Consider the following 17905-nt stretch of genomic DNA (forward strand, 5'->3'; position numbering starts at 1 on the left):
GAGTATCGCAATGCGTGAGACCAGTTATGCGATAGTCGTGGCTTAACCTGATACGCTGCACTACATGTAAGATTTATTTACCACACATCCTGTTGAGCCGCATATCCAAATATATTGTTTAAGATTTCCCTAAAATGAGGAGACTTCGTAATTCTAGACAGTTATGGAGCCAGTAGGTGTAGCCTTTGCTGCAATTTCCTTGTTTGGTCAACTTGACGCCTGTGGCAAGAGCCTATGTCGATTCTCTCGAGATATTCGTATGGCCAAGAAGGAAGTCAAACTACTCAAATACGAAATTGCGAATTGCCGGCTGCTAGCGAGCATTTTTGAGGAGGTTATTAGTCCGATTCAGAACACTGTTATGCAAATGGCAAGGCAAAACAATCTCGATCAACGACTTTGTGACCAATCAAAAATGGCCCATGACCAGATTCGAGAGATTAGCCACAAGCTCAAGCCATTATACCGGGGCAAAAGTACTAGTTTTGAGAAATTCCAGGCAAAGATTCGATGGCACTTCGTGAAAGACGACTTTCAGGTTCCGATAGCTACACTGGGGAGCGTGAAATCCAGCCTAAACCTTTTGACATCGCTCGCAATGCTCGACTCTGCTATTGCCAACTTTTCCAGGGTTCCGAATTGGGATCCTGTGAGAAAGTCACAAGCTCTTGATAAGATGTTAGTATTTCAAGCATATGCTCTTTACTGAACGCTAATCTGGAAACAATAGAACTGCCTTGAAAAAGCAGACTCGCCGAACGGAACGACAGTTCATCGATTCAATCGGAGCGCTCCACGGGAAAACCAGCCTCAATGGGCATCCAGACACCGCAGGCAATATCCGAGTGATAACGGTCATTATTGAAGATATTAGAAAAGACACCATCAAAGATGCACGAGACTTGATTAAGAGATTTTCCAAACAGTCCCCCGTTGAACCTCCAGCAGATCCAGATATTTCCTCACAGTTGACTTCTGCGGACGATATGTCCTCATCAAACCCTGCTTTCGTCGTGATCACCCGGAACTCAAGCGGACCGAAACCGAGGAAACTTTCTCTTCGTGACCGAAGCTTCACTAGAGACAGCATCCATACCCTCACTAAAGAGCCAACACCGGTTCCCAGTGAGCTGGGACTTCGAGGAGAAACTCGCGGCCAACGCCCTGTCTCTCCTCATTATAGCGACCGGGTTACGGTCGATCCTGAGCTAGAACTCTCTGTTGCCCACGCTATTGATAACACAGACACGGATATCCCGCATCAACCCAGAATATACCAACCTATGCCCCCTTTCGATGAGTCTGACCTGCGCGAGAGGGAGATACGGAACGGCCGCCGTCAAAGCTGTTCTCGCTGTCAAAGGGGAGGATGATAATTCAATATTGAGGGACTGTTGAAGGAGCCAAGCAATGGGGCTGCGGAGACCTGTCATGTTGCCATCAGTGCTACCGTCTCCGGCACCTACTCGAATCGCTCGTCACAGTCATAGGATGCTTCGACCATGCCGCCGGTTGTTGAGCCCGCAGAAGGTGAGGCGGCGTCCTTGAGATATCGCACATACTCATTATTGGAAGGTTTCAAGTTCTTATGTTTTACAATTTGCAATATCAATTTTAAGGAAAGATTAACACTGTCATAAATACGTGGCTCTCAGATTACACAAGTTTAGACTCAACTTGTACAACTACTAAATCAAAGTAAGAAGGGAGTAAACGAGATCTGTATCGTGGAATTTATGGATGGACAGGCGATTTATACCCCGATAAATCTAGCAAGCAGCATATCAAACAGCAGGGTTGATTTCTCTGCTCATAACAATGTCTCGGCCAGCACATTTCGATTATCTGCGCGGTACTAGAATCAGGCTCGAACAACCTTCCCCAAGTACTACATTTGTCCTCGACGATATATTATTCAAAGAATACCAAACCATGACGCAGGAAGAAATCGATGATGGCCTCGGCCATCCGTTCGCGGCAATCAAGTTCTCATATCACAACCTCTTCGATCCTACTGAACAGGGATTCATACGGCTCTACTCTCAAATTCTGATTCACGGTACTATCTCTCGCTCCCCTGAAGTCCGAGCCCAGCAGGCTATCACTCAGCACACTCGTGCCGAAGTCTTACGAGCCTCGATTCTAAGAACTGCACCGCCGTCTCAAAGCTCCTTGGCTATGGAAACCGTGTACAAGGTGGAGGAGATTACGTCCCTTGGGGTATACCAATTATGTTGCGTGGAAGTGGGTGGCTGGCGAACTGGTTCACTCCGTTTCTTACTGGAAATGTGATATCGTATACCGGGACGAGGTGCGTTCGGCTTTCCGCGCGGCTTATAGGTAAGACCATGGATTATACATCTATACCTTGAGAGAGCTAGTACAAATATGAAGAATAGAGCGAAGAGAGGATGATTGGGCACCGGCAATTTGTACTTTAAGGAAACTTATCTACGATGACGCTACCAAGTCTTTGTAGGTAATATGACTACAAGTATCGATCATAATGAGCTAACACGTTTTAAGCACAGTTAATCCTGATATCTTAGGACCTGAGCCATTCTCCGACGTGACATACGTTATTCGGAAATTGGTAAAGCCAGCTCGCGGGCTGGACTGGGGGAGTGGTAGCTCTGGCTGAAAATGGTGACGATTTATATTTTTGACTTGCGAACACTACATAAATACGGTGCTAGCTCAAGACTAGTGGTATAAGCCATGTGGTGTCTTTTTTGTGTATAACCTTTGATTTGTATAGCTAATTACTTCATTTTACAAGCTTAGAGGGTTATATATTCTATTCAGAACGAGGTTTCCAAAAGCATAAGATTCTAAATAAGTAAAAAAACGCAGTCAAGTCTAAAAACACAGAAAAGAGGGCCAAAAAGATCAAGAGTGCATGATGCAACCAACATTGAAAAGAAACTGCCAGATCTCCATTGCCTTTTCAGGCACAGGCCTGTCAACGAGAGTCACCACATATCGAACAATCTTCTTCCTCTGACCAGCAGTGAGGACATCCCCTTTGTCCAAGACCATACCCATGACATCCGACCATGTGTCCAGCGACATCCCAAGACGCCAGGGCTCCTTCGACTGTCCATCCAACCCATCCAGTTTCGAGCGAGCTACTCCGAGGTTGATGGCATCCACCAAATCCCTTTCAAGTCCAAGACACTGAAAGAGCTTTCCGCCGGACGAAAGCTGAGCCTGCTCTGAGTTAGTCCCATTCAAATGTAACCAGGATATTTCACGTACCTGAATGACCTCCTCATTCAACATGATCGTTTGCATCTTCTTGGCCATCTTCAGAGCAACACCCCATATCTCCGACCCTTGGATCTCACTCTCAGTCGCAACTCGGTACAGGTTTCGAGTGACCCATTGGAATTTGATATCAGATCTACCATTCCACAGGGAAGTCGGCCTTGGAGGAGCCTCCAACTCGGTAACCGCCACAGCTAGACCGGGGGAGAAAGACGGCGCTCTTTGCGCGATGCCAGTTGCCCAGTACAACAATTGACGGACGTCTTGATGCAGATACTCATTTATCTCCCAAGTAATACTCAGATTCTTTTTCTCGGTTTCCGGTCGAGAGGCACCCGTCTTCGTCTTCGGGAGATAAAAGCAGAGCAGCTCCCGTGATTCCTGCAGGCACAGAATGCTGGCAAGATGGATAACACCCGTGGCTGACATGGGGATTCTGGTCAGAATGAGCTCCGGAACTGATCTCAGTCCACGTGTCTTGCGGAAATGTCTTCGATTGCTTTTGGATGCAATCTCTGATGTCCCTTGCGGCTGGGGGATTGGATCTTCGGGATGTGCTGGCTTTTGGTCTTTCTCTTTCTCTTGGATGGTGAGAGAGGAGAAATAATTGATACCAGAACCGTTATCATCAGACGGGTTCTCGCGTTGGCTGACACTGGAATCATCTCCTTTCTCAAGGAGAGTGCTCTGATCCGGGAACCCCAGTTTGCTGCGGATGTAAATCCTAGCCAGGATCTCCACACCGGGAGTACCGAGGGCATTGCCGGAGAAGTTGACTTTCTTGAGCATGTAGCACTCCTCAAAGGAGTTCAAGAAATACTTCCAAGCCGCCCTTTGCCCGGCAGTACTGATCTCGATACAGTTCTGAGATATATCGAGGTCGCTCAAATCACCGATACTGAATCTGATTGCCATCCCCAGCTTGGGTAACGACTTGACGGTTAAACAATTGCCGCCCAGGTGGAGTTCGAAGAGCCGGACAAAGCCTTCGGGGTGCTTGTCGTCTTTCTCTTTCCGAAGAGTCTCGAGCAAGGCATCGATGAATATATCGAAGCCCTCGTCGGTTAGCTTGCGGCCGGATAGATCGATCTTGACTGTCGGGTTCCGGGAGGCTGCGTCGCAGCTATCTCCTCCTGGGAGTCTGCGTCTCTGTTAAAGTTAGAGTCTATATCAGTGGGCGAGGGAGAACACATACCAAGTCTCTGGCGGCGATTCTGGCCATTTCAACACCTTCCATCGTCCGCTGGGGAGGATATATTAGTATCAATCATCATATGGGGCTTCCTTTGAGTGGGACTTACAGAAGCATAATGCATACGGGTCATCTTGATCGGCTTAGGCGGTTCAGTCCTGATGTGGTCTTGTCTTTCTGAGAGTGAATATCTTGTTGTTGAATGCTGTGTGTATCCAAGAATAGTCCGGCGTGCAACGGGTCTTTTATATCTGATATATCTGGTTTACTGCCATGTATCAAAACTAAATACTAGCTCTGCCATGGTATCTACCCCTGATTGAGTCTATAACTAATCTAGCAAAGCACAAAGGGGTATAGTATCAAGACGACATGAGGCGAAAACATACAACACAATGCCCATGATTTCGGACAGTGAACACAACCAAGACCCGAAAGAAATAGAATAGCTAGTGAAAAAGAAACTTGAGATACTTGGGGTGAATGTCTGAAGTCAACAATGGTCTGATTTACCGAGTGTTTTGGAGTCATACTTGGGGTGAGACATTGGGCAATATCAAAGCGACGGATCTCTTTTAGTACTATGATACTATGTATCACTATTATATAGCTGCATAGAAAGAACAAAGGAGGATAACTCTATTCCAGAGAATTCTAAACATCATAGGATGACACCAGTATTCTATATAGCAGTAATCCAGCTCCATACATATCACCAGGCAATAGAAATCATAGAGATGGAGGGGAAAAGGGAAACAAAAAAGACCATACCACTTGACCAGCAATTCTCGATCTATATTAATTTAATAATATCCTTGAACTCATCAAGCAGATCAATTCCATCGTCCCATGTTGCAGTAAAATCAATTCGACCGTCGATAAATGCAGCGACAGGAGACCCAGGCTCCTCAGGGCTCGGTGGTTGTTCGTTGTTCAAGATGTTTGAAGTGTGAGACTCTGAATCAGTAACAAAGGGACTTTGCTTCACCCGCTTGTTCTGCTCTTCATTTTGGGGTTCACCTGCTTTCCGTTTCAGGTTGGCGGGTGAGTCTTTTTCCGTTGGAAGTGGCACCGTGCTCTGCTTGACGGGAGAGTGTTTGTCTGTCGGTGTCGTCACTGGTAGTTCCATTGAGTTTGGTGGTGTGTCGTCTGGGATCTCAATTATCTCATGTTTGGGCTTGGATGTGGACTGTTTGGTTTCATCCTTATGTGGGAGATCGGAACATGGAACAGACGGCTTGGGTTCTGTGTGCTTTGTTTCCATGGCCGGAGCATCTGTGATGTTGTTCTTCGGTTGATGATCCACGACTGGAGAAACCGATGTTGCAAACCCCGATCCCTTGTTCCCGAGAAGACATGAGGGAGATGGGAGATCATCAAATGTTTCATCGCCATAATCACTGGATAGAGGTTTCGCCGGACTCTTTTCCCTCTTTCTCTTGTACGAAGGAATATTCTTGTCCCTCTCTGAGAGGACAGACTTCTCTCGACTTGCGTTCTTGTTTCGAACTTGCGGCGTCGATATCATCTTCGCTTTCGAAACATGGTTGGAGATAGTCAGTTGATTGAGACCAGTTTCCTTTTGAGTCATGGGGATGGACCGCTTCGGGGGCTTCGGGGGCTTTTCCAAGCCCTCTCGGCAGCAGAAATGTTTGCAGCTAGAATTATTAGCTTAGCAATGAATATTTGAAGAAAGTAATGGTTTCCTCAAACCTTGTCTTGTCTTTGCATTTGTGGTTGCAAGCCCATTTGCCATTCGCAAGTCTAACTGGCTCGTACTCATTTTCTGGCTCGTCCATATCAATCCCCCAGTCATCTTCTCGCGGATTCGGGGCTTTCGGTGCTGCTTTGGCTGGGCTTGGTGGAGTTGAGTCGATTGAGAACCAATCAATATCATCGAACTCTCGAGGCTGTGGCTTTGTGGGTTCCTTTGCTTTCTCACGGCGTTCATCCGCAACGAGGAAATCATCGAGCTGCAAGTCATCACCATCAAAATCGTCAACATCTCGCCGAGGCTTGGTCTTGGTGCTATTCATATCTCGTTCGTGGGGACGAGATGTGTTGCTCTTCGGTTTCTCTGTGTCTTTGGGATTCAAATTCCCTTTAATCGGACGAGGTGGTAGGCTCGAGGTTTCAGTCTTTCGGGCATCGCCATTTTTATCTCGCACACCAGCAAAGAAGTGAGATGGCAGGCTAGGTTGGAGCTCAGCTTTTCTCGATGTTCCCGCTAGACAGATGTCAGCATGGATGTATGTGATACACAAAGACAAAATCAGGAAGCCTCGTTTTTATCCCGTTCAGCAGCAGTCTTACCAATCTCATCGCACATAACATGGCAGGCAATAAAGTGCTCGGCACTCGTCAAGTCCGTGGTAAGTTCCATTTCCAATTTCTCTTGAAGTTTAGTTGCACTGGAAGGGCATCAGCATTTCCCTATCATGAAAGAATTGTAGATAAAGATCTCACCTTGCGCGTCTGAAATCAATCATATGGCCATCAGACCTCTCTATCAAGCAACACACGTAAACCGGGCGACGCTGGAAGAACCTCGGGGTTGTGTCATTCATGAACGCGACTTCAACCTTGAATCGGACATTGACACAGTTAATCTTCACGTCCTGTATCCGACGTTAGCATTATGACATTTTTTTCATCATAAAAAATTGCAAACTTTTCCAAGCATCTTCACAGAAATCCTCAATTTCGGAAAATCCTTCAACCTCGAAAGCAACTTTGACCCGAAAGGCGGATTCTTACTAAGAACCATCTCGATCTGATGAGGCTCCGCACATTCCAAACCTTCAATACTGGTAATCCCAGCAGCAGCCAACTTCCGAACTGCCACTACACCCACTTGCTCTATCTGCTTCATTTGGAGAGGCGAGTGGTCCCAGACCTTTGCCCCAAAACTCCGGGCCAGCTCGAGGGCGTTACGGATGGCGATTGAGTCGCCGCGGGCAATTTGGCAGTCAATCAAGCAGCGGATTAGGCGGTTGACGTGCGCAAATACTAGACTTTTGTCTTGCTGGAAGGTAAATTTGAGCTTTTGGAGTTGTTCATTGTCGGGGTACTCAATTCCCCCCAGCTCGGATTGAAGCAGTAATGAGATCTTGTGCGCTGGCAGTGCTAGGTCGACTTTGATTGGAAATCGAATCCCTGGATCACGGTTGATCTCTCGGTAGAGTGATTTCTCGCCGGCTTTGAGGCGGATCTCGCGGAATTCTTCGGCTTGTGCGATCACGTTAAGCTTAAAACGTAATGTCAGTTGGGTTGTTGATTAGCAATCTTGGAAGAATGGACTCACAGTTTCAGACACAGATGCTTTTGGCTTCAGCGATAATAGAATCTTCATAGTCTCGAATTGGATGTAGTACCGAGCCATAGCCTCGCCAAATTGGGTTGAACAAAGGCTCTCAGCTTCGACCAGGCCGCATTTTCGAAGGAGATCTATATCCTTCTCGCATATTTGACGAAGCAACTCGTCCTCGTCATCCTGGTTTGCGCCTTCCTTGAGCTTGTAGTGTGTTGGGTTTCGACGAAGTCGCACAAACAAGAATGTACCAGCAAGCCATTTGACAGCCGATTCGACGTCTGAGATATTGCCTAGGCCAATCTCAGCGTTGAGGTGATCAATCAGATTCAGATGCAAGCAACTCTCCAAGCTCTCAGATCCCTGGACCAGTTTCTCGTAGTGGGCTACGCGTTCCTTTCTGGTGAGGATGACTGCTGTCGCACTGTCGTCGAATTGAGGCCGGCCTGCGCGGCCGAGCATCTGCATCATCTCCAAATCGGAGTACTCCTTGCAGCCTCCATCTTGCCAACTAACGGTATTCTTGATTATCACGAGGTGGCAAGGCAGGTTGATTCCAACTGCAAGTGTAGACGTGCAGCATATGACGCTTATATGCCCGTCTCTGAAGCCTGTCTCAACAGTGTGGCGATCAGCGGGGCCCAGACCGGCGTGATGGAATGCTACGCCAGAGGGGAGTGTTGCTATCTCCAATCAGCAGTGTGCGTCTATAGAAAAGCTCATATACATACTCTTGAGGTCTTCGTTATGAGCTTCCAGGCGCTTCTTGGGTTCCTTCCAAAGCCTAGCAGGCGGATTCGTCAATGTAAAAAGCCGAGCCAATTCTTTCGCTGTCGCGAGCGATGAGTTCCGTGTGCAACAGAATATCATAATGGGCTTCTTGCATGAATGCATTCCGATCACTTCCGGTAACCTTTTCAAGCATGTATCAGTATGCTAGACAAGTAACTAAACGAAAAGAAGAGACAGAAGAAAAGAGATAGTCTAAGAAGATCTAAAAGGCCACATACTTTGAGCCGCAGACTTTATCAAATGCAAAGTCATTCAAGCTTGACGGGTGCCCATAGACAAACTTCTTCAGCATGACAGGACGAAACTCCTCGCCGAAATGCTCGCGGTGCGCAGGAACATGCTGATTCGTCGCATCTTTCCCAAGCCAGGTAGCAATATCCTCAGAGTTGGGAACAGTAGCACTCAGTGCCACAAATCGCACATTCGATCCGATATTCTTCATACGAGAAACCACAGCCTCAAGTGTAGCCCCACGCGTCTCCTTCAGAATATGTACTTCGTCAATGAGAAAAAGCTTCACGATCTGCATCAATTTCATATGATCTTTCCATTTCCGGGTCATGCTATCCCACTTCTCCGGCGTGGTGATTATTATCTGACTACTCTGGACGTTGCGCAGCTGCATGTGGTCCGTGTCTCCGGTCAGTTCTGCGCACTTCAGATTCAAGCTGGAGAACTTGGTGTGCCAGTCTCGGAAGCGCTCGCTGCAGAGGGACTTGGTGGGCGCTTGGTAGACAACTTTGAAACGTTCGTCTTTGAGGGTGTTCAGGAGTCTGCAGATGGCCAATTCCATCACCACCGTCTTGCCGCTGCCGGTTGGTGCGGACAGGACTATGTTGTCGTTACTATTGTATACGGAGTGGAAGGACTTGGATTGGATAGCGTTGAAAAGTGGAAATGGAAACATCGAGCGGTAGTTCTCCGGTAGGTCATTTACTGATACGAGTACGATTCCCTGCACGGAGGGTGGGATGTTGCTAAACGGGCTTCGATATTGTTTATTGCTAGTCAAAGCGTCTGGGCTCGCGTGAGCGATCGGTTCCTGAGGCGAGGATTGACTAGTCTCATCATGATATGGGTCACGGTTGGACTCAAGAGTGCGTTGTCCCATCCGTGTCCCATCTTTTTTCTGGCAGAACAAAGCCAATGGGCTCGAGGGAGGCCCCATTACAGGGTCCGATGAACTGGACCCATTCCAGCGAGAAGCAATGCTTGGGCTTGCTATTGCTTGTCAATCTTGAACCAACAATACAGAGATAACAGCACTTGTATACAAAAAAACTTACGCTGGAAGAAACGAGAGAACTGTGGGGGTTGTAGATCAGGCTGGCGAGACGCTTGGAGCGGCGTAGATCTAGGAACTCCAAAACCTGAATCTTGAACAGGCTCCTCTCTATCCTCTGAGGCTAGTAGTTCCAGGTCTAGCTTTGATTAGCATCCGCCATAGTGGTAAGCTGGTAGACTCACCGAAAGCATCCAATTGAACATCATCATCCTGGGCTGATGATGCCAAGTCGTTGATAGCAGTTCTACTACTCCCGGATGGGGACCAAGTATTTGTGCGCCTCTGGGAGGGCAACTGAAACGGTTTAAACTTTGAAGTCTGGTGGTTTCTCCGCATCTTCAAATCCATGTAATTGATTAAACTGGAGGATGTGAGGTCGTACCGCCAGGGCTGGTTCCAAGGTCCATGCTCCTGATAACGTGACGGCACGTGGACCCCCAGTACCATTGTGTATATGAAGATAGCAGTGTCTTTTCAAAATCAGTAATAATAGGAATTGTCAAGTATTGTGGGGTATGTGAAAGTGTTTCATTGCTTCGTATATATCCATACATGAGCCAAAGCTAGGCAACATCTTGATAGCCAGGGGACATGCAAAAATTGGGCAGCAAAGAGTAGCTAGCTCCAGATTAGGAGCCACATCAACTTGATGCATAGTACAAAGGCTCGCGGTAGGCGACTTTCTTTGAAGACCGCACTTACATCCGCATCATCAGGCATCCAATATCATTTCCCGTAAAGAATCTCGTCACGTGGGCCAGTAGTAATGTGCATGGCAAGTTAGGTACAGCAATCATTTCTCATCGAAATAGCCACCCGCGCTTGCATTCCGGCTGGCGCTTACTCTAGTATGGCCCGGTGCGGGTGAGGTGGGACGGGATGACGACATGCCGTCAGAGAGGAAAGGTGAGGTCGGAAGTTTGATTGAAAAGTCATTGGGAGGCGCCACCGGGGAACCATCGGGACCTGCGGGGTCCTTTTCGTAGGCGTCGATGCGGATTGGAGGTGGACGCGAGGCACCCATCACAGGGTTGAAGGTGGGATTTCCATAGTAGTGAGTTGCTACCAGGACTGCAGCGGAGCCCAGGAGGAACTATATTGTCTGAGTCAGTCTTGTTCGTAATTTTCATGTCGAGGGCCAGTATAGAAGCTGGGAAATATTAGAAATGCAAGGGACGTACGCTTGCATTGACCTCAAAGTCAAATAGCCAGATGCTTCCAACAATGCTCAAAATGATGTTGGCAGTTGTGGCCAGACTCCTTGCGTCCTTTTGCGCGTGGCTGACATAGAATGCAGAAAAGATACCACCCAAAGCCTGGATGATGATGGTAGACCACACCGCCCAGTTGTAGCCTTGGAAGAAGCCATCTTCAGCGATCATTTCGCCCTCCCGGAAGACAATCCCAATGAAGAGAGCCGGGAAGACGGAGTAAATAGCTAATTGCACATTGCGAACCCACAGTGAGATATGGCTCGAGCTGTCCTTCAGGACTTTTTCGAAATAAATACTCGCAAGTCCAGAAGCCAAAGACGCTCCGACGGTCGCAAGGAGACCAATTGTGGGGTTTAAATGTGGGTCGGCCGTCAGGATATCCTCTTCGATCCCCTCGTACGTTGCAGACCGCTTTTGTAGACTGCTTCCAGAACCAGCACCTTGCTTTGCAGCCTTCCATTCCTCCAAGGATCGAGGGAAATGATGGCTAGCATGATCGTCCTGCAGCATCTGCTCGGGGCTTGCATCGGGGATTTGCACCAATGCCACGCCCACCACGAGAAGCAAAAGCAGGCCCCACTTGCGGGGTGGGATGCTCCGTTTCAGGAGCATCAGACCAAAGACTGCAGTTGTAAGGAACTTCAGCTGGAATGTAATTTGGAACGACGCAGCTCGTAGGTTCGATAGCGCAATGAACAGGAGGGAGTTGGACAAGACCTCGAGCCCGGCAGGTATTGCGAGTTTCCAGCTATCGCCTGAGAACACGGTGCTTGTGAGGGAGAAAAAGAGGGAGGTGGCGGGCATCGAAGGTGGTGCGGTCTTGGAAACGTCATAAAGCGCCATTGTGAGGGAGATGGCCAGCTTAACCACTTCGACGAGGAAGACCGCCGTAGAGGTCAGGTAACGTTTACCACCGGCGGGGGGCATAACTCGAGAATAATGAGCTAACTAGAATATGGATATACAAGTCAGTCTTCCATCCTATTCTTATCACAAGCATTTTGCATGTCGCGCAGGATGACTTACCAACACGAAGGCAGTAGATTCCGCAGTCAACTAGAAATAAACAAAGGCAAATCAGCGAACAGTGCCCCCAGGATCACAAACGCCTGGTTCCAACAATCTCATACCAAAATCCATGGTGCGATGTTGGCTGCAGCTCGCAGCGGAGACGGCTGGCGTTGGGCGCGATCCCCCATAGCGAAGTAATAGATCGCGTGTTCCCTCTGGAGTGTGGGTAATGTTTCCGCAAAAGGGGCACGCAGTGTAATCCCCAGTCCGGTGAATGTGGTAAATATGGTTCAGTAGAGGGAGCGACAAGAGAAGTGTGTTCGATGTAAAGCAATCTGTAAATCCCAGTTCGCGAACCAGGGGTTGTGGGTTGTTCTGAAGATCTTCCTTTTTAGGTCCCGATGGGGTTTCCCGAGGGTAATCAGAGGCGATGCGGGTGGCTGGGAGGCGAAGGAGAGGATGGGCTCCACTGAAGAGAGGTATCTCAAACTTGAAAAAAGAAGGCGAAAATAGAAGGAAAGGATGGTCAAGGAATAACCTGATAATCCGGGGTTATACAACAAGACGAAACGCTCGGTCACAGTGGAGTAGGGAATCACAGGCCAAAGGTTCAAGAGTTGGCTAGTCTGTACCTATGGAACCTAGCAAGTACCTAGCAACTATACCCTAGATACAATATATACTCCAGTACCTTTAGAATCTATCTCTAAATCATATGTGTCTATACTCCATATACACAATTTTGACCCCTTAATTTTGAATGTTGATGACGTCGAGGCCCAGGGGTCTATCCAGCCCACAGGGGGGGCCCCATGTTCATCTTCCCCCATTATTGCTTCCATGTCGTCATTCATATTGATCTCCATGTCTTTAATTTATTTAGTTTATCAGACTTGTAAAAGAATCGTAAACTAGGTATTTTATTTATCCAAGTCCTACATCGCCAATATATACAGCTCGTATAAACTATGTCGCTTCTATACAAACTAACTTACTATAGATATAAACCTTCTAATTAGGAGGTTGACACACTCAATAATCCCTCTGAATTACCTCAAAGCCCGGAATATGAGCGGTGAATGCCAAAAGCCCTACGATATACCCAGACTAACCTAGATCGCCACTGTGTGGTAGAAACTGTGGAGAATCGGAAAAAGAGTATTGCACAAATTCGGTTAATGAATTGATGATCATTGAGAATGTATTAATGGTACAAGCGTGAGCCGAAATAATAAAATCGTGGACACGAAAACCACCCAAAACATGATAGCAGGTATGGAAGCCCGCATGTGAACGCTAATTCAAAAAGTAACAAGGAAATAGTGTGAAGGCATAAGCAGGGTCATGGTAGGAAAGGGAAGTGAAGTCTATGTGGTTGGGTGAAAGCTTGGAGCGAAGTGCTGCAAGACGCAATCAAATCAAGGAAGTGTAGGAAAGACTGTAGGAGGGTCAAATCAAGTAGAGATAATACAAGAGAGAAGAATAAATTAGGAAATGTAAGGGGTGGAGTGAGAGTGGTGGGTATCAAGCGATCAGTGCACTGGAGCGACATTGGTGTGATCTTTGTTCCAATCAAAATCGAAAGACCAGAGAGGAAGATCGTGGCTGCGTTTTGACTCGCCCCCATCGAGCAGGATAGCCTCGCTGCTATCGGTGCGACGACGGGTGTGCTGCTTCTGGTCTTCGGGGATGGCAGGCGGGGGTCCTCTTGGGGGTGGCTTCGGAGAAGGAAGCGGCGAAAAACGATGAATTGGCAAAGTCGGGGTCATCGGTGAAGCACCACTAGTGGAAGGGGAGGGCAAGCTCTCGGAGTAGTCTGCACTGAACCCAGAAGAAGAAAGGGCAGTACCAGGTTTCCGTTCATTATCCGAGCCAGAGCTTTGGGAGGGTGATCCATCTTTGTATTGGGTAACACTCTTTTCTGACCGACCGTCGAATGGGGGGAAAACATTGCTGAGGCGCAAGAATGAGGTGTCGGATCCGCAGAAGGAATCGCGCGATGGGCCAGAGGCCAGTGATCTTCTATCCGCTCCGTGAGCATTGAACAGACTGGGTGTGACCTTGCCCTTTCGAATACGCATCGCCTCAAGGAGATCTTGCTCTTGGCGGGTCACCGCAATCACACGACTCCTCCGGTTCAACTCTTTCAACTCTGCTGGGGAGCGGAGAGGCTGCTGTGGGAACTGCGCAAGAATGTCATCTGGGATAGTGGGAACTCCGCTTGAACGGCGAGTTTGCGTGGTACGTCGAGTTGTCTGAGAAGACTTGCTATTCGAGGACTCGGAGACCTTTCGTGGGCGAGCTACCGGCACTGGCACTGGTTGGCTCTTTTCGGTTTGGTGGGAGCCACGGGTGCTAGTCGAGAGTGTTCGATCAATGCGTCTTACCGTGGCGGCGGTTGCCTGGGCAGTAGAAGCTGTGTAGACCTCGGGCTCGTATTCACCGTAGGTAGCCACGCTGTCTCTTCTAGCCTTGTTTGTATTGCGCTTTGACTCGGTGATTGGGGTTTGGTCCTCATCACCCTCGTCCTCTGAAGAAGAGGAAAGGCAAAGCATACTGACGTTTCGTAGATCTTTGTTTTTCAGGGTGCTTTTGCTGCTCTTCTTCGTCATCGAGCTCTTCTCGCTCTTTGATTTTGACTCATTGGTCTTCCAAGATTCCTGAGAAGTGCTCACGCCGCGGCCACGGATTGGGTCTGGACATGAGTCCGGAGTCAAGTACGTCTCCTTGGGTCGAGAGGGGCTGCGAACACGTCTCGAGCTCTTTCGAGGTTCCTCAGGGCGTTGTTCTGGCTGCAAATGCTCGCGGCTGTTTGTATACATGCTTGAGCGACTCAAGAGTGATCGCCGGGCCGCATATCTATCCAGTGCCAAATCGATCTCACTCGTTCCTACTGTCCGCTCAAGTGGTTGTTCGGACCACTCGCTAGTTTTGCTCTCTGCAATTGAAGGCAAATCTGAATTGTCGACATGCTTCGGTGGGTGTAGAACGTTTTGGGCCGAAGTTCGGGTAGGTGCGTCGACGTATCTCCTCGTAGAGTTACTCGTACCGCTGATCCTGTCGAATTTGCTGGAAGAGGAATCGGGGGCAACTGTCGAGACAGGAGAGGGGGAGTTGACCATTCGATGGGGGGACAGAAGTGTTTGTGGTCCGGGATTCCGCGGCTTCGGGAACAAAACTGAAAGATCAATTTTTGGAGGGCGCATCTTCCGCTTAGATTCCTTTGGTGGATTCTGCGCCTGTGTATATGTCACTTGTGGCTCAATGCCGAGTCCATGTCGTACTCTAGGCTGTAACCCTTGGTTTTTGGCTGATTTGGTTGATTCTTTCGAGCTGAAATAGGAGAAAAGGGTGGACGAGGAACCAGAATGATGAACCTTTTTCGACGGCTTCGGAAGCGGCGGCGCAGCCTCCAACGATCGGTAATCATGGCCTAATAGAGGTGATGAAGCCCGTACGCGAAGGTTCTGATCGGGGATGAGGGCGTTGTCTGAAGAGCTCGGGAACGGAACAAAGCCGCTGTTCTGCCTAGGAACACCATTGGCTGGCTTAATAAAGCCGGGTCGTTCTACATCTGGAGCTTCCTGCCACCCGCCATGTTCCTTGGGGAGCGATATATCTGTTCCGAAAAATCTTTGGGCTTTCGAGGCTCGCCGATCTGCGATCCGGGACTGTTCTTGGGTGTTCATCGGGTCGTGTCGGGTCGGGTTACGACTCGATGTTCGAAGTGGCACATGAACGGGTGTGATATCTCGATGCCCCATATTGAGAGATGAAGTTCAATTCATGAAAACGTATGATGCGGTGGGCTCACTCGCAAAAAAAAAAAAAGATGGGCGGGTCTGAGGTTCAAGTATCCAACACTTCGATCTGCGGTCAAATTAGTTAATTAACTCTGCATTTCGGTGGAAATTTAGGGAGTCAGCATACTTGAAAATAGCAAATAAATGACTAAGGGTGAAAGGTGTAAGTAAAAGAGCAAAATGCTTAAAAAAAAGTTGGGGTTGTGATGTTTTTAGAGAAGCCTAATAATTTAGAAGGATTCCCTGTTCGGCTTAAAGGGGGAAACCCCACAAGATGTCTCGAACAATATTCCTTATAGGCTGTGAAGTGTTTCATTTATTTCAATTTTAATTGAAGTGGAGCACGGCTTGTCAAAACTGGATCGACATGGGTAATATTAGAATGGAAAAGACTAGAAATCCTAGAAATACTTGAAATATCAGAAAATATCAGAAAATAGATCTCAACTTGTGATGAATAGAAATCAGATCTCAGGAGTCATATTATATACGAATGCACGTTGAATGCACGTTAAAAAGTACCAAGTCAATTCCGTACATTCGCCACAATATTCTCCGTACTGTTAGGAGATTAACCCCCTTACTCTGACATCTGCAACCTAAAAAAAATAGTCTCCAACATGAAGAACGTGGTTGTTGGGTACTCCGTGCTCCGTATTCTCCGTTTCACGCTATTGACGCCTCCCACGAATTCCTCACATCATTTTTTGTTGTTAATTGGAATTATTTACTACTCCACTCATTTAGGTAGCCAATCTTTACCCCCTATCCACTCGCATGGATGCTTTTTCCTGAGCTATCATCATAATGTGGAGTCCAGTCAAGGCTAGAGTCAGCTATGGAGAATAGTTTAGCGATTTCGATTCCCCCGTCTAAAAGTTCTGATCGACAAATCGATCGCTTACCCAATACCCTGGAGCGAAACTGGGGCTTTGCTATATAGAAAGCTCTATTATGACCTCCACTGTGGCCCGTGACAAATACTAGCCCGCTTACCCCCTAAGACACTGTGGTTCAACCAAAAATAATCAGGACAGTTTCCCCGGTAGCCATCGTATATGCACGTACATAGACCCCCCATAGGAACCGGCAATGATCGACTTACATGTGGGCTCTCACACACGCACGTCCAAAAATTCTCATAGGAACTGGTAATGATCGACTACCTCGCTCTCGTACATGCACGTATCAAGTCAACGGGAACTCGTAACGATCGACTTGCATGTGGACTGGTTTTCACATGTCCTAAACTGAGACATGAATCTGATCGTTTGCGGCTGACGGCTTTGATAGCGCTTAGCTGTGGATACTGTCGTGAAGGCGTGTCCTCTATTTTAAGAGTGACGAACATAACCGAAATTAAAACCCACAAGCACTATAACAGACTTTTAATCCTTGTCTCGTCCTGTATGTTGTACGGAGTCGAGATCAGACCGGATCACGGAGATCATATCTCCGTACGCCAGCCCGTGTGTCCCGTCCTAGACCCACGAGGCGGAACAAGCAGCGATGACACTCCGGGGCACAATTTCGCTGATCGAGATCCTTGTCCGATCTATTGGACCGAGCATCGATCGACTGTGTACGTAATTAGCGGGTCTTTTTCGGCTGTCTCTCCGACTTGTAACATAGACGCGTTAATAGAAGAACAAACAGAATAGTCGTTAGAGACATAAAAAAAAATTATCCCTTACGCCTTGTACCCCATACTCAAACATAAATCTAAGCTAGTGGTTTGGCAGGCGGCTAGGCCAAATAGTAATGCGGATACCCCCTGATGGTCGCCAATAGTCGCCCCCAATAGCCCTGATCTTGTTCCAGGGTTCTGGGTACGCTCTATCGTCTATCTATTGTCTTTTGTGTCGATCAACGAAGATCATGGGAAATCCTCCACATTTCACCTTTCCAAATAATGAGGTCTGACAGCATTTTGCGAAAACTAGTATATCGCATTAAGTAGGGAATAGGGCCAAAAATAAGAAAACATGTGCTCCATATATACGAGAATAACTATAGAAAATTCTGTAGATC

At 47.8% G+C, this 17905-nt stretch overlaps 4 protein-coding genes across 4 annotated transcripts; 1 reads left to right on the forward strand and 3 right to left on the reverse strand.

The window, feature by feature from the left end:
* Positions 1–415: 415 nt before the first annotated feature.
* Positions 416–1373, forward strand: PGRI_002260 (uncharacterized protein; the record flags this gene model as incomplete). The annotated part of the gene is made up of 2 exons (XM_040787939.1): positions 416–678; positions 731–1373. The coding sequence occupies 2 exons, from the start codon at positions 416–418 to the stop codon at positions 1371–1373; spliced, it is 906 nt and encodes a 301-aa protein (XP_040651711.1).
* Positions 1374–2889: 1516 nt separating this feature from the next.
* On the reverse strand, positions 2890–4592 carry PGRI_002270 (uncharacterized protein; the record flags this gene model as incomplete). The annotated part of the gene is made up of 4 exons (XM_040787940.1): positions 2890–3210; positions 3259–4416; positions 4463–4510; positions 4569–4592. The coding sequence occupies 4 exons, from the start codon at positions 4590–4592 to the stop codon at positions 2890–2892; spliced, it is 1551 nt and encodes a 516-aa protein (XP_040651712.1).
* Positions 4593–5252: 660 nt separating this feature from the next.
* PGRI_002280 (uncharacterized protein) lies at positions 5253–11987 on the reverse strand (the record flags this gene model as incomplete). Its single annotated transcript, XM_040787941.1, has 12 exons — positions 5253–6117; positions 6173–6686; positions 6773–6870; positions 6926–7077; positions 7131–7706; positions 7764–8452; positions 8501–8553; positions 8780–9782; positions 9848–9982; positions 10029–10140; positions 10691–10939; positions 11028–11987. 12 exons carry the CDS (start codon positions 11985–11987, stop codon positions 5253–5255), a joined length of 5406 nt encoding a protein of 1801 aa, XP_040651713.1.
* A 1616-nt stretch (positions 11988–13603) lies between these two features.
* Positions 13604–15835, reverse strand: PGRI_002290 (uncharacterized protein; the record flags this gene model as incomplete). The annotated part of the gene is made up of 1 exon (XM_040787942.1): positions 13604–15835. The coding sequence occupies one exon, from the start codon at positions 15833–15835 to the stop codon at positions 13604–13606; it is 2232 nt and encodes a 743-aa protein (XP_040651714.1).
* Positions 15836–17905: the final 2070 nt, after the last annotated feature.

This window comes from Penicillium griseofulvum, assembly GCF_001561935.1.
Source record: "Penicillium griseofulvum strain PG3 chromosome Unknown contig_79, whole genome shotgun sequence".
Classification (NCBI taxonomy): Eukaryota; Fungi; Ascomycota; class Eurotiomycetes; order Eurotiales; family Aspergillaceae; genus Penicillium; species Penicillium griseofulvum.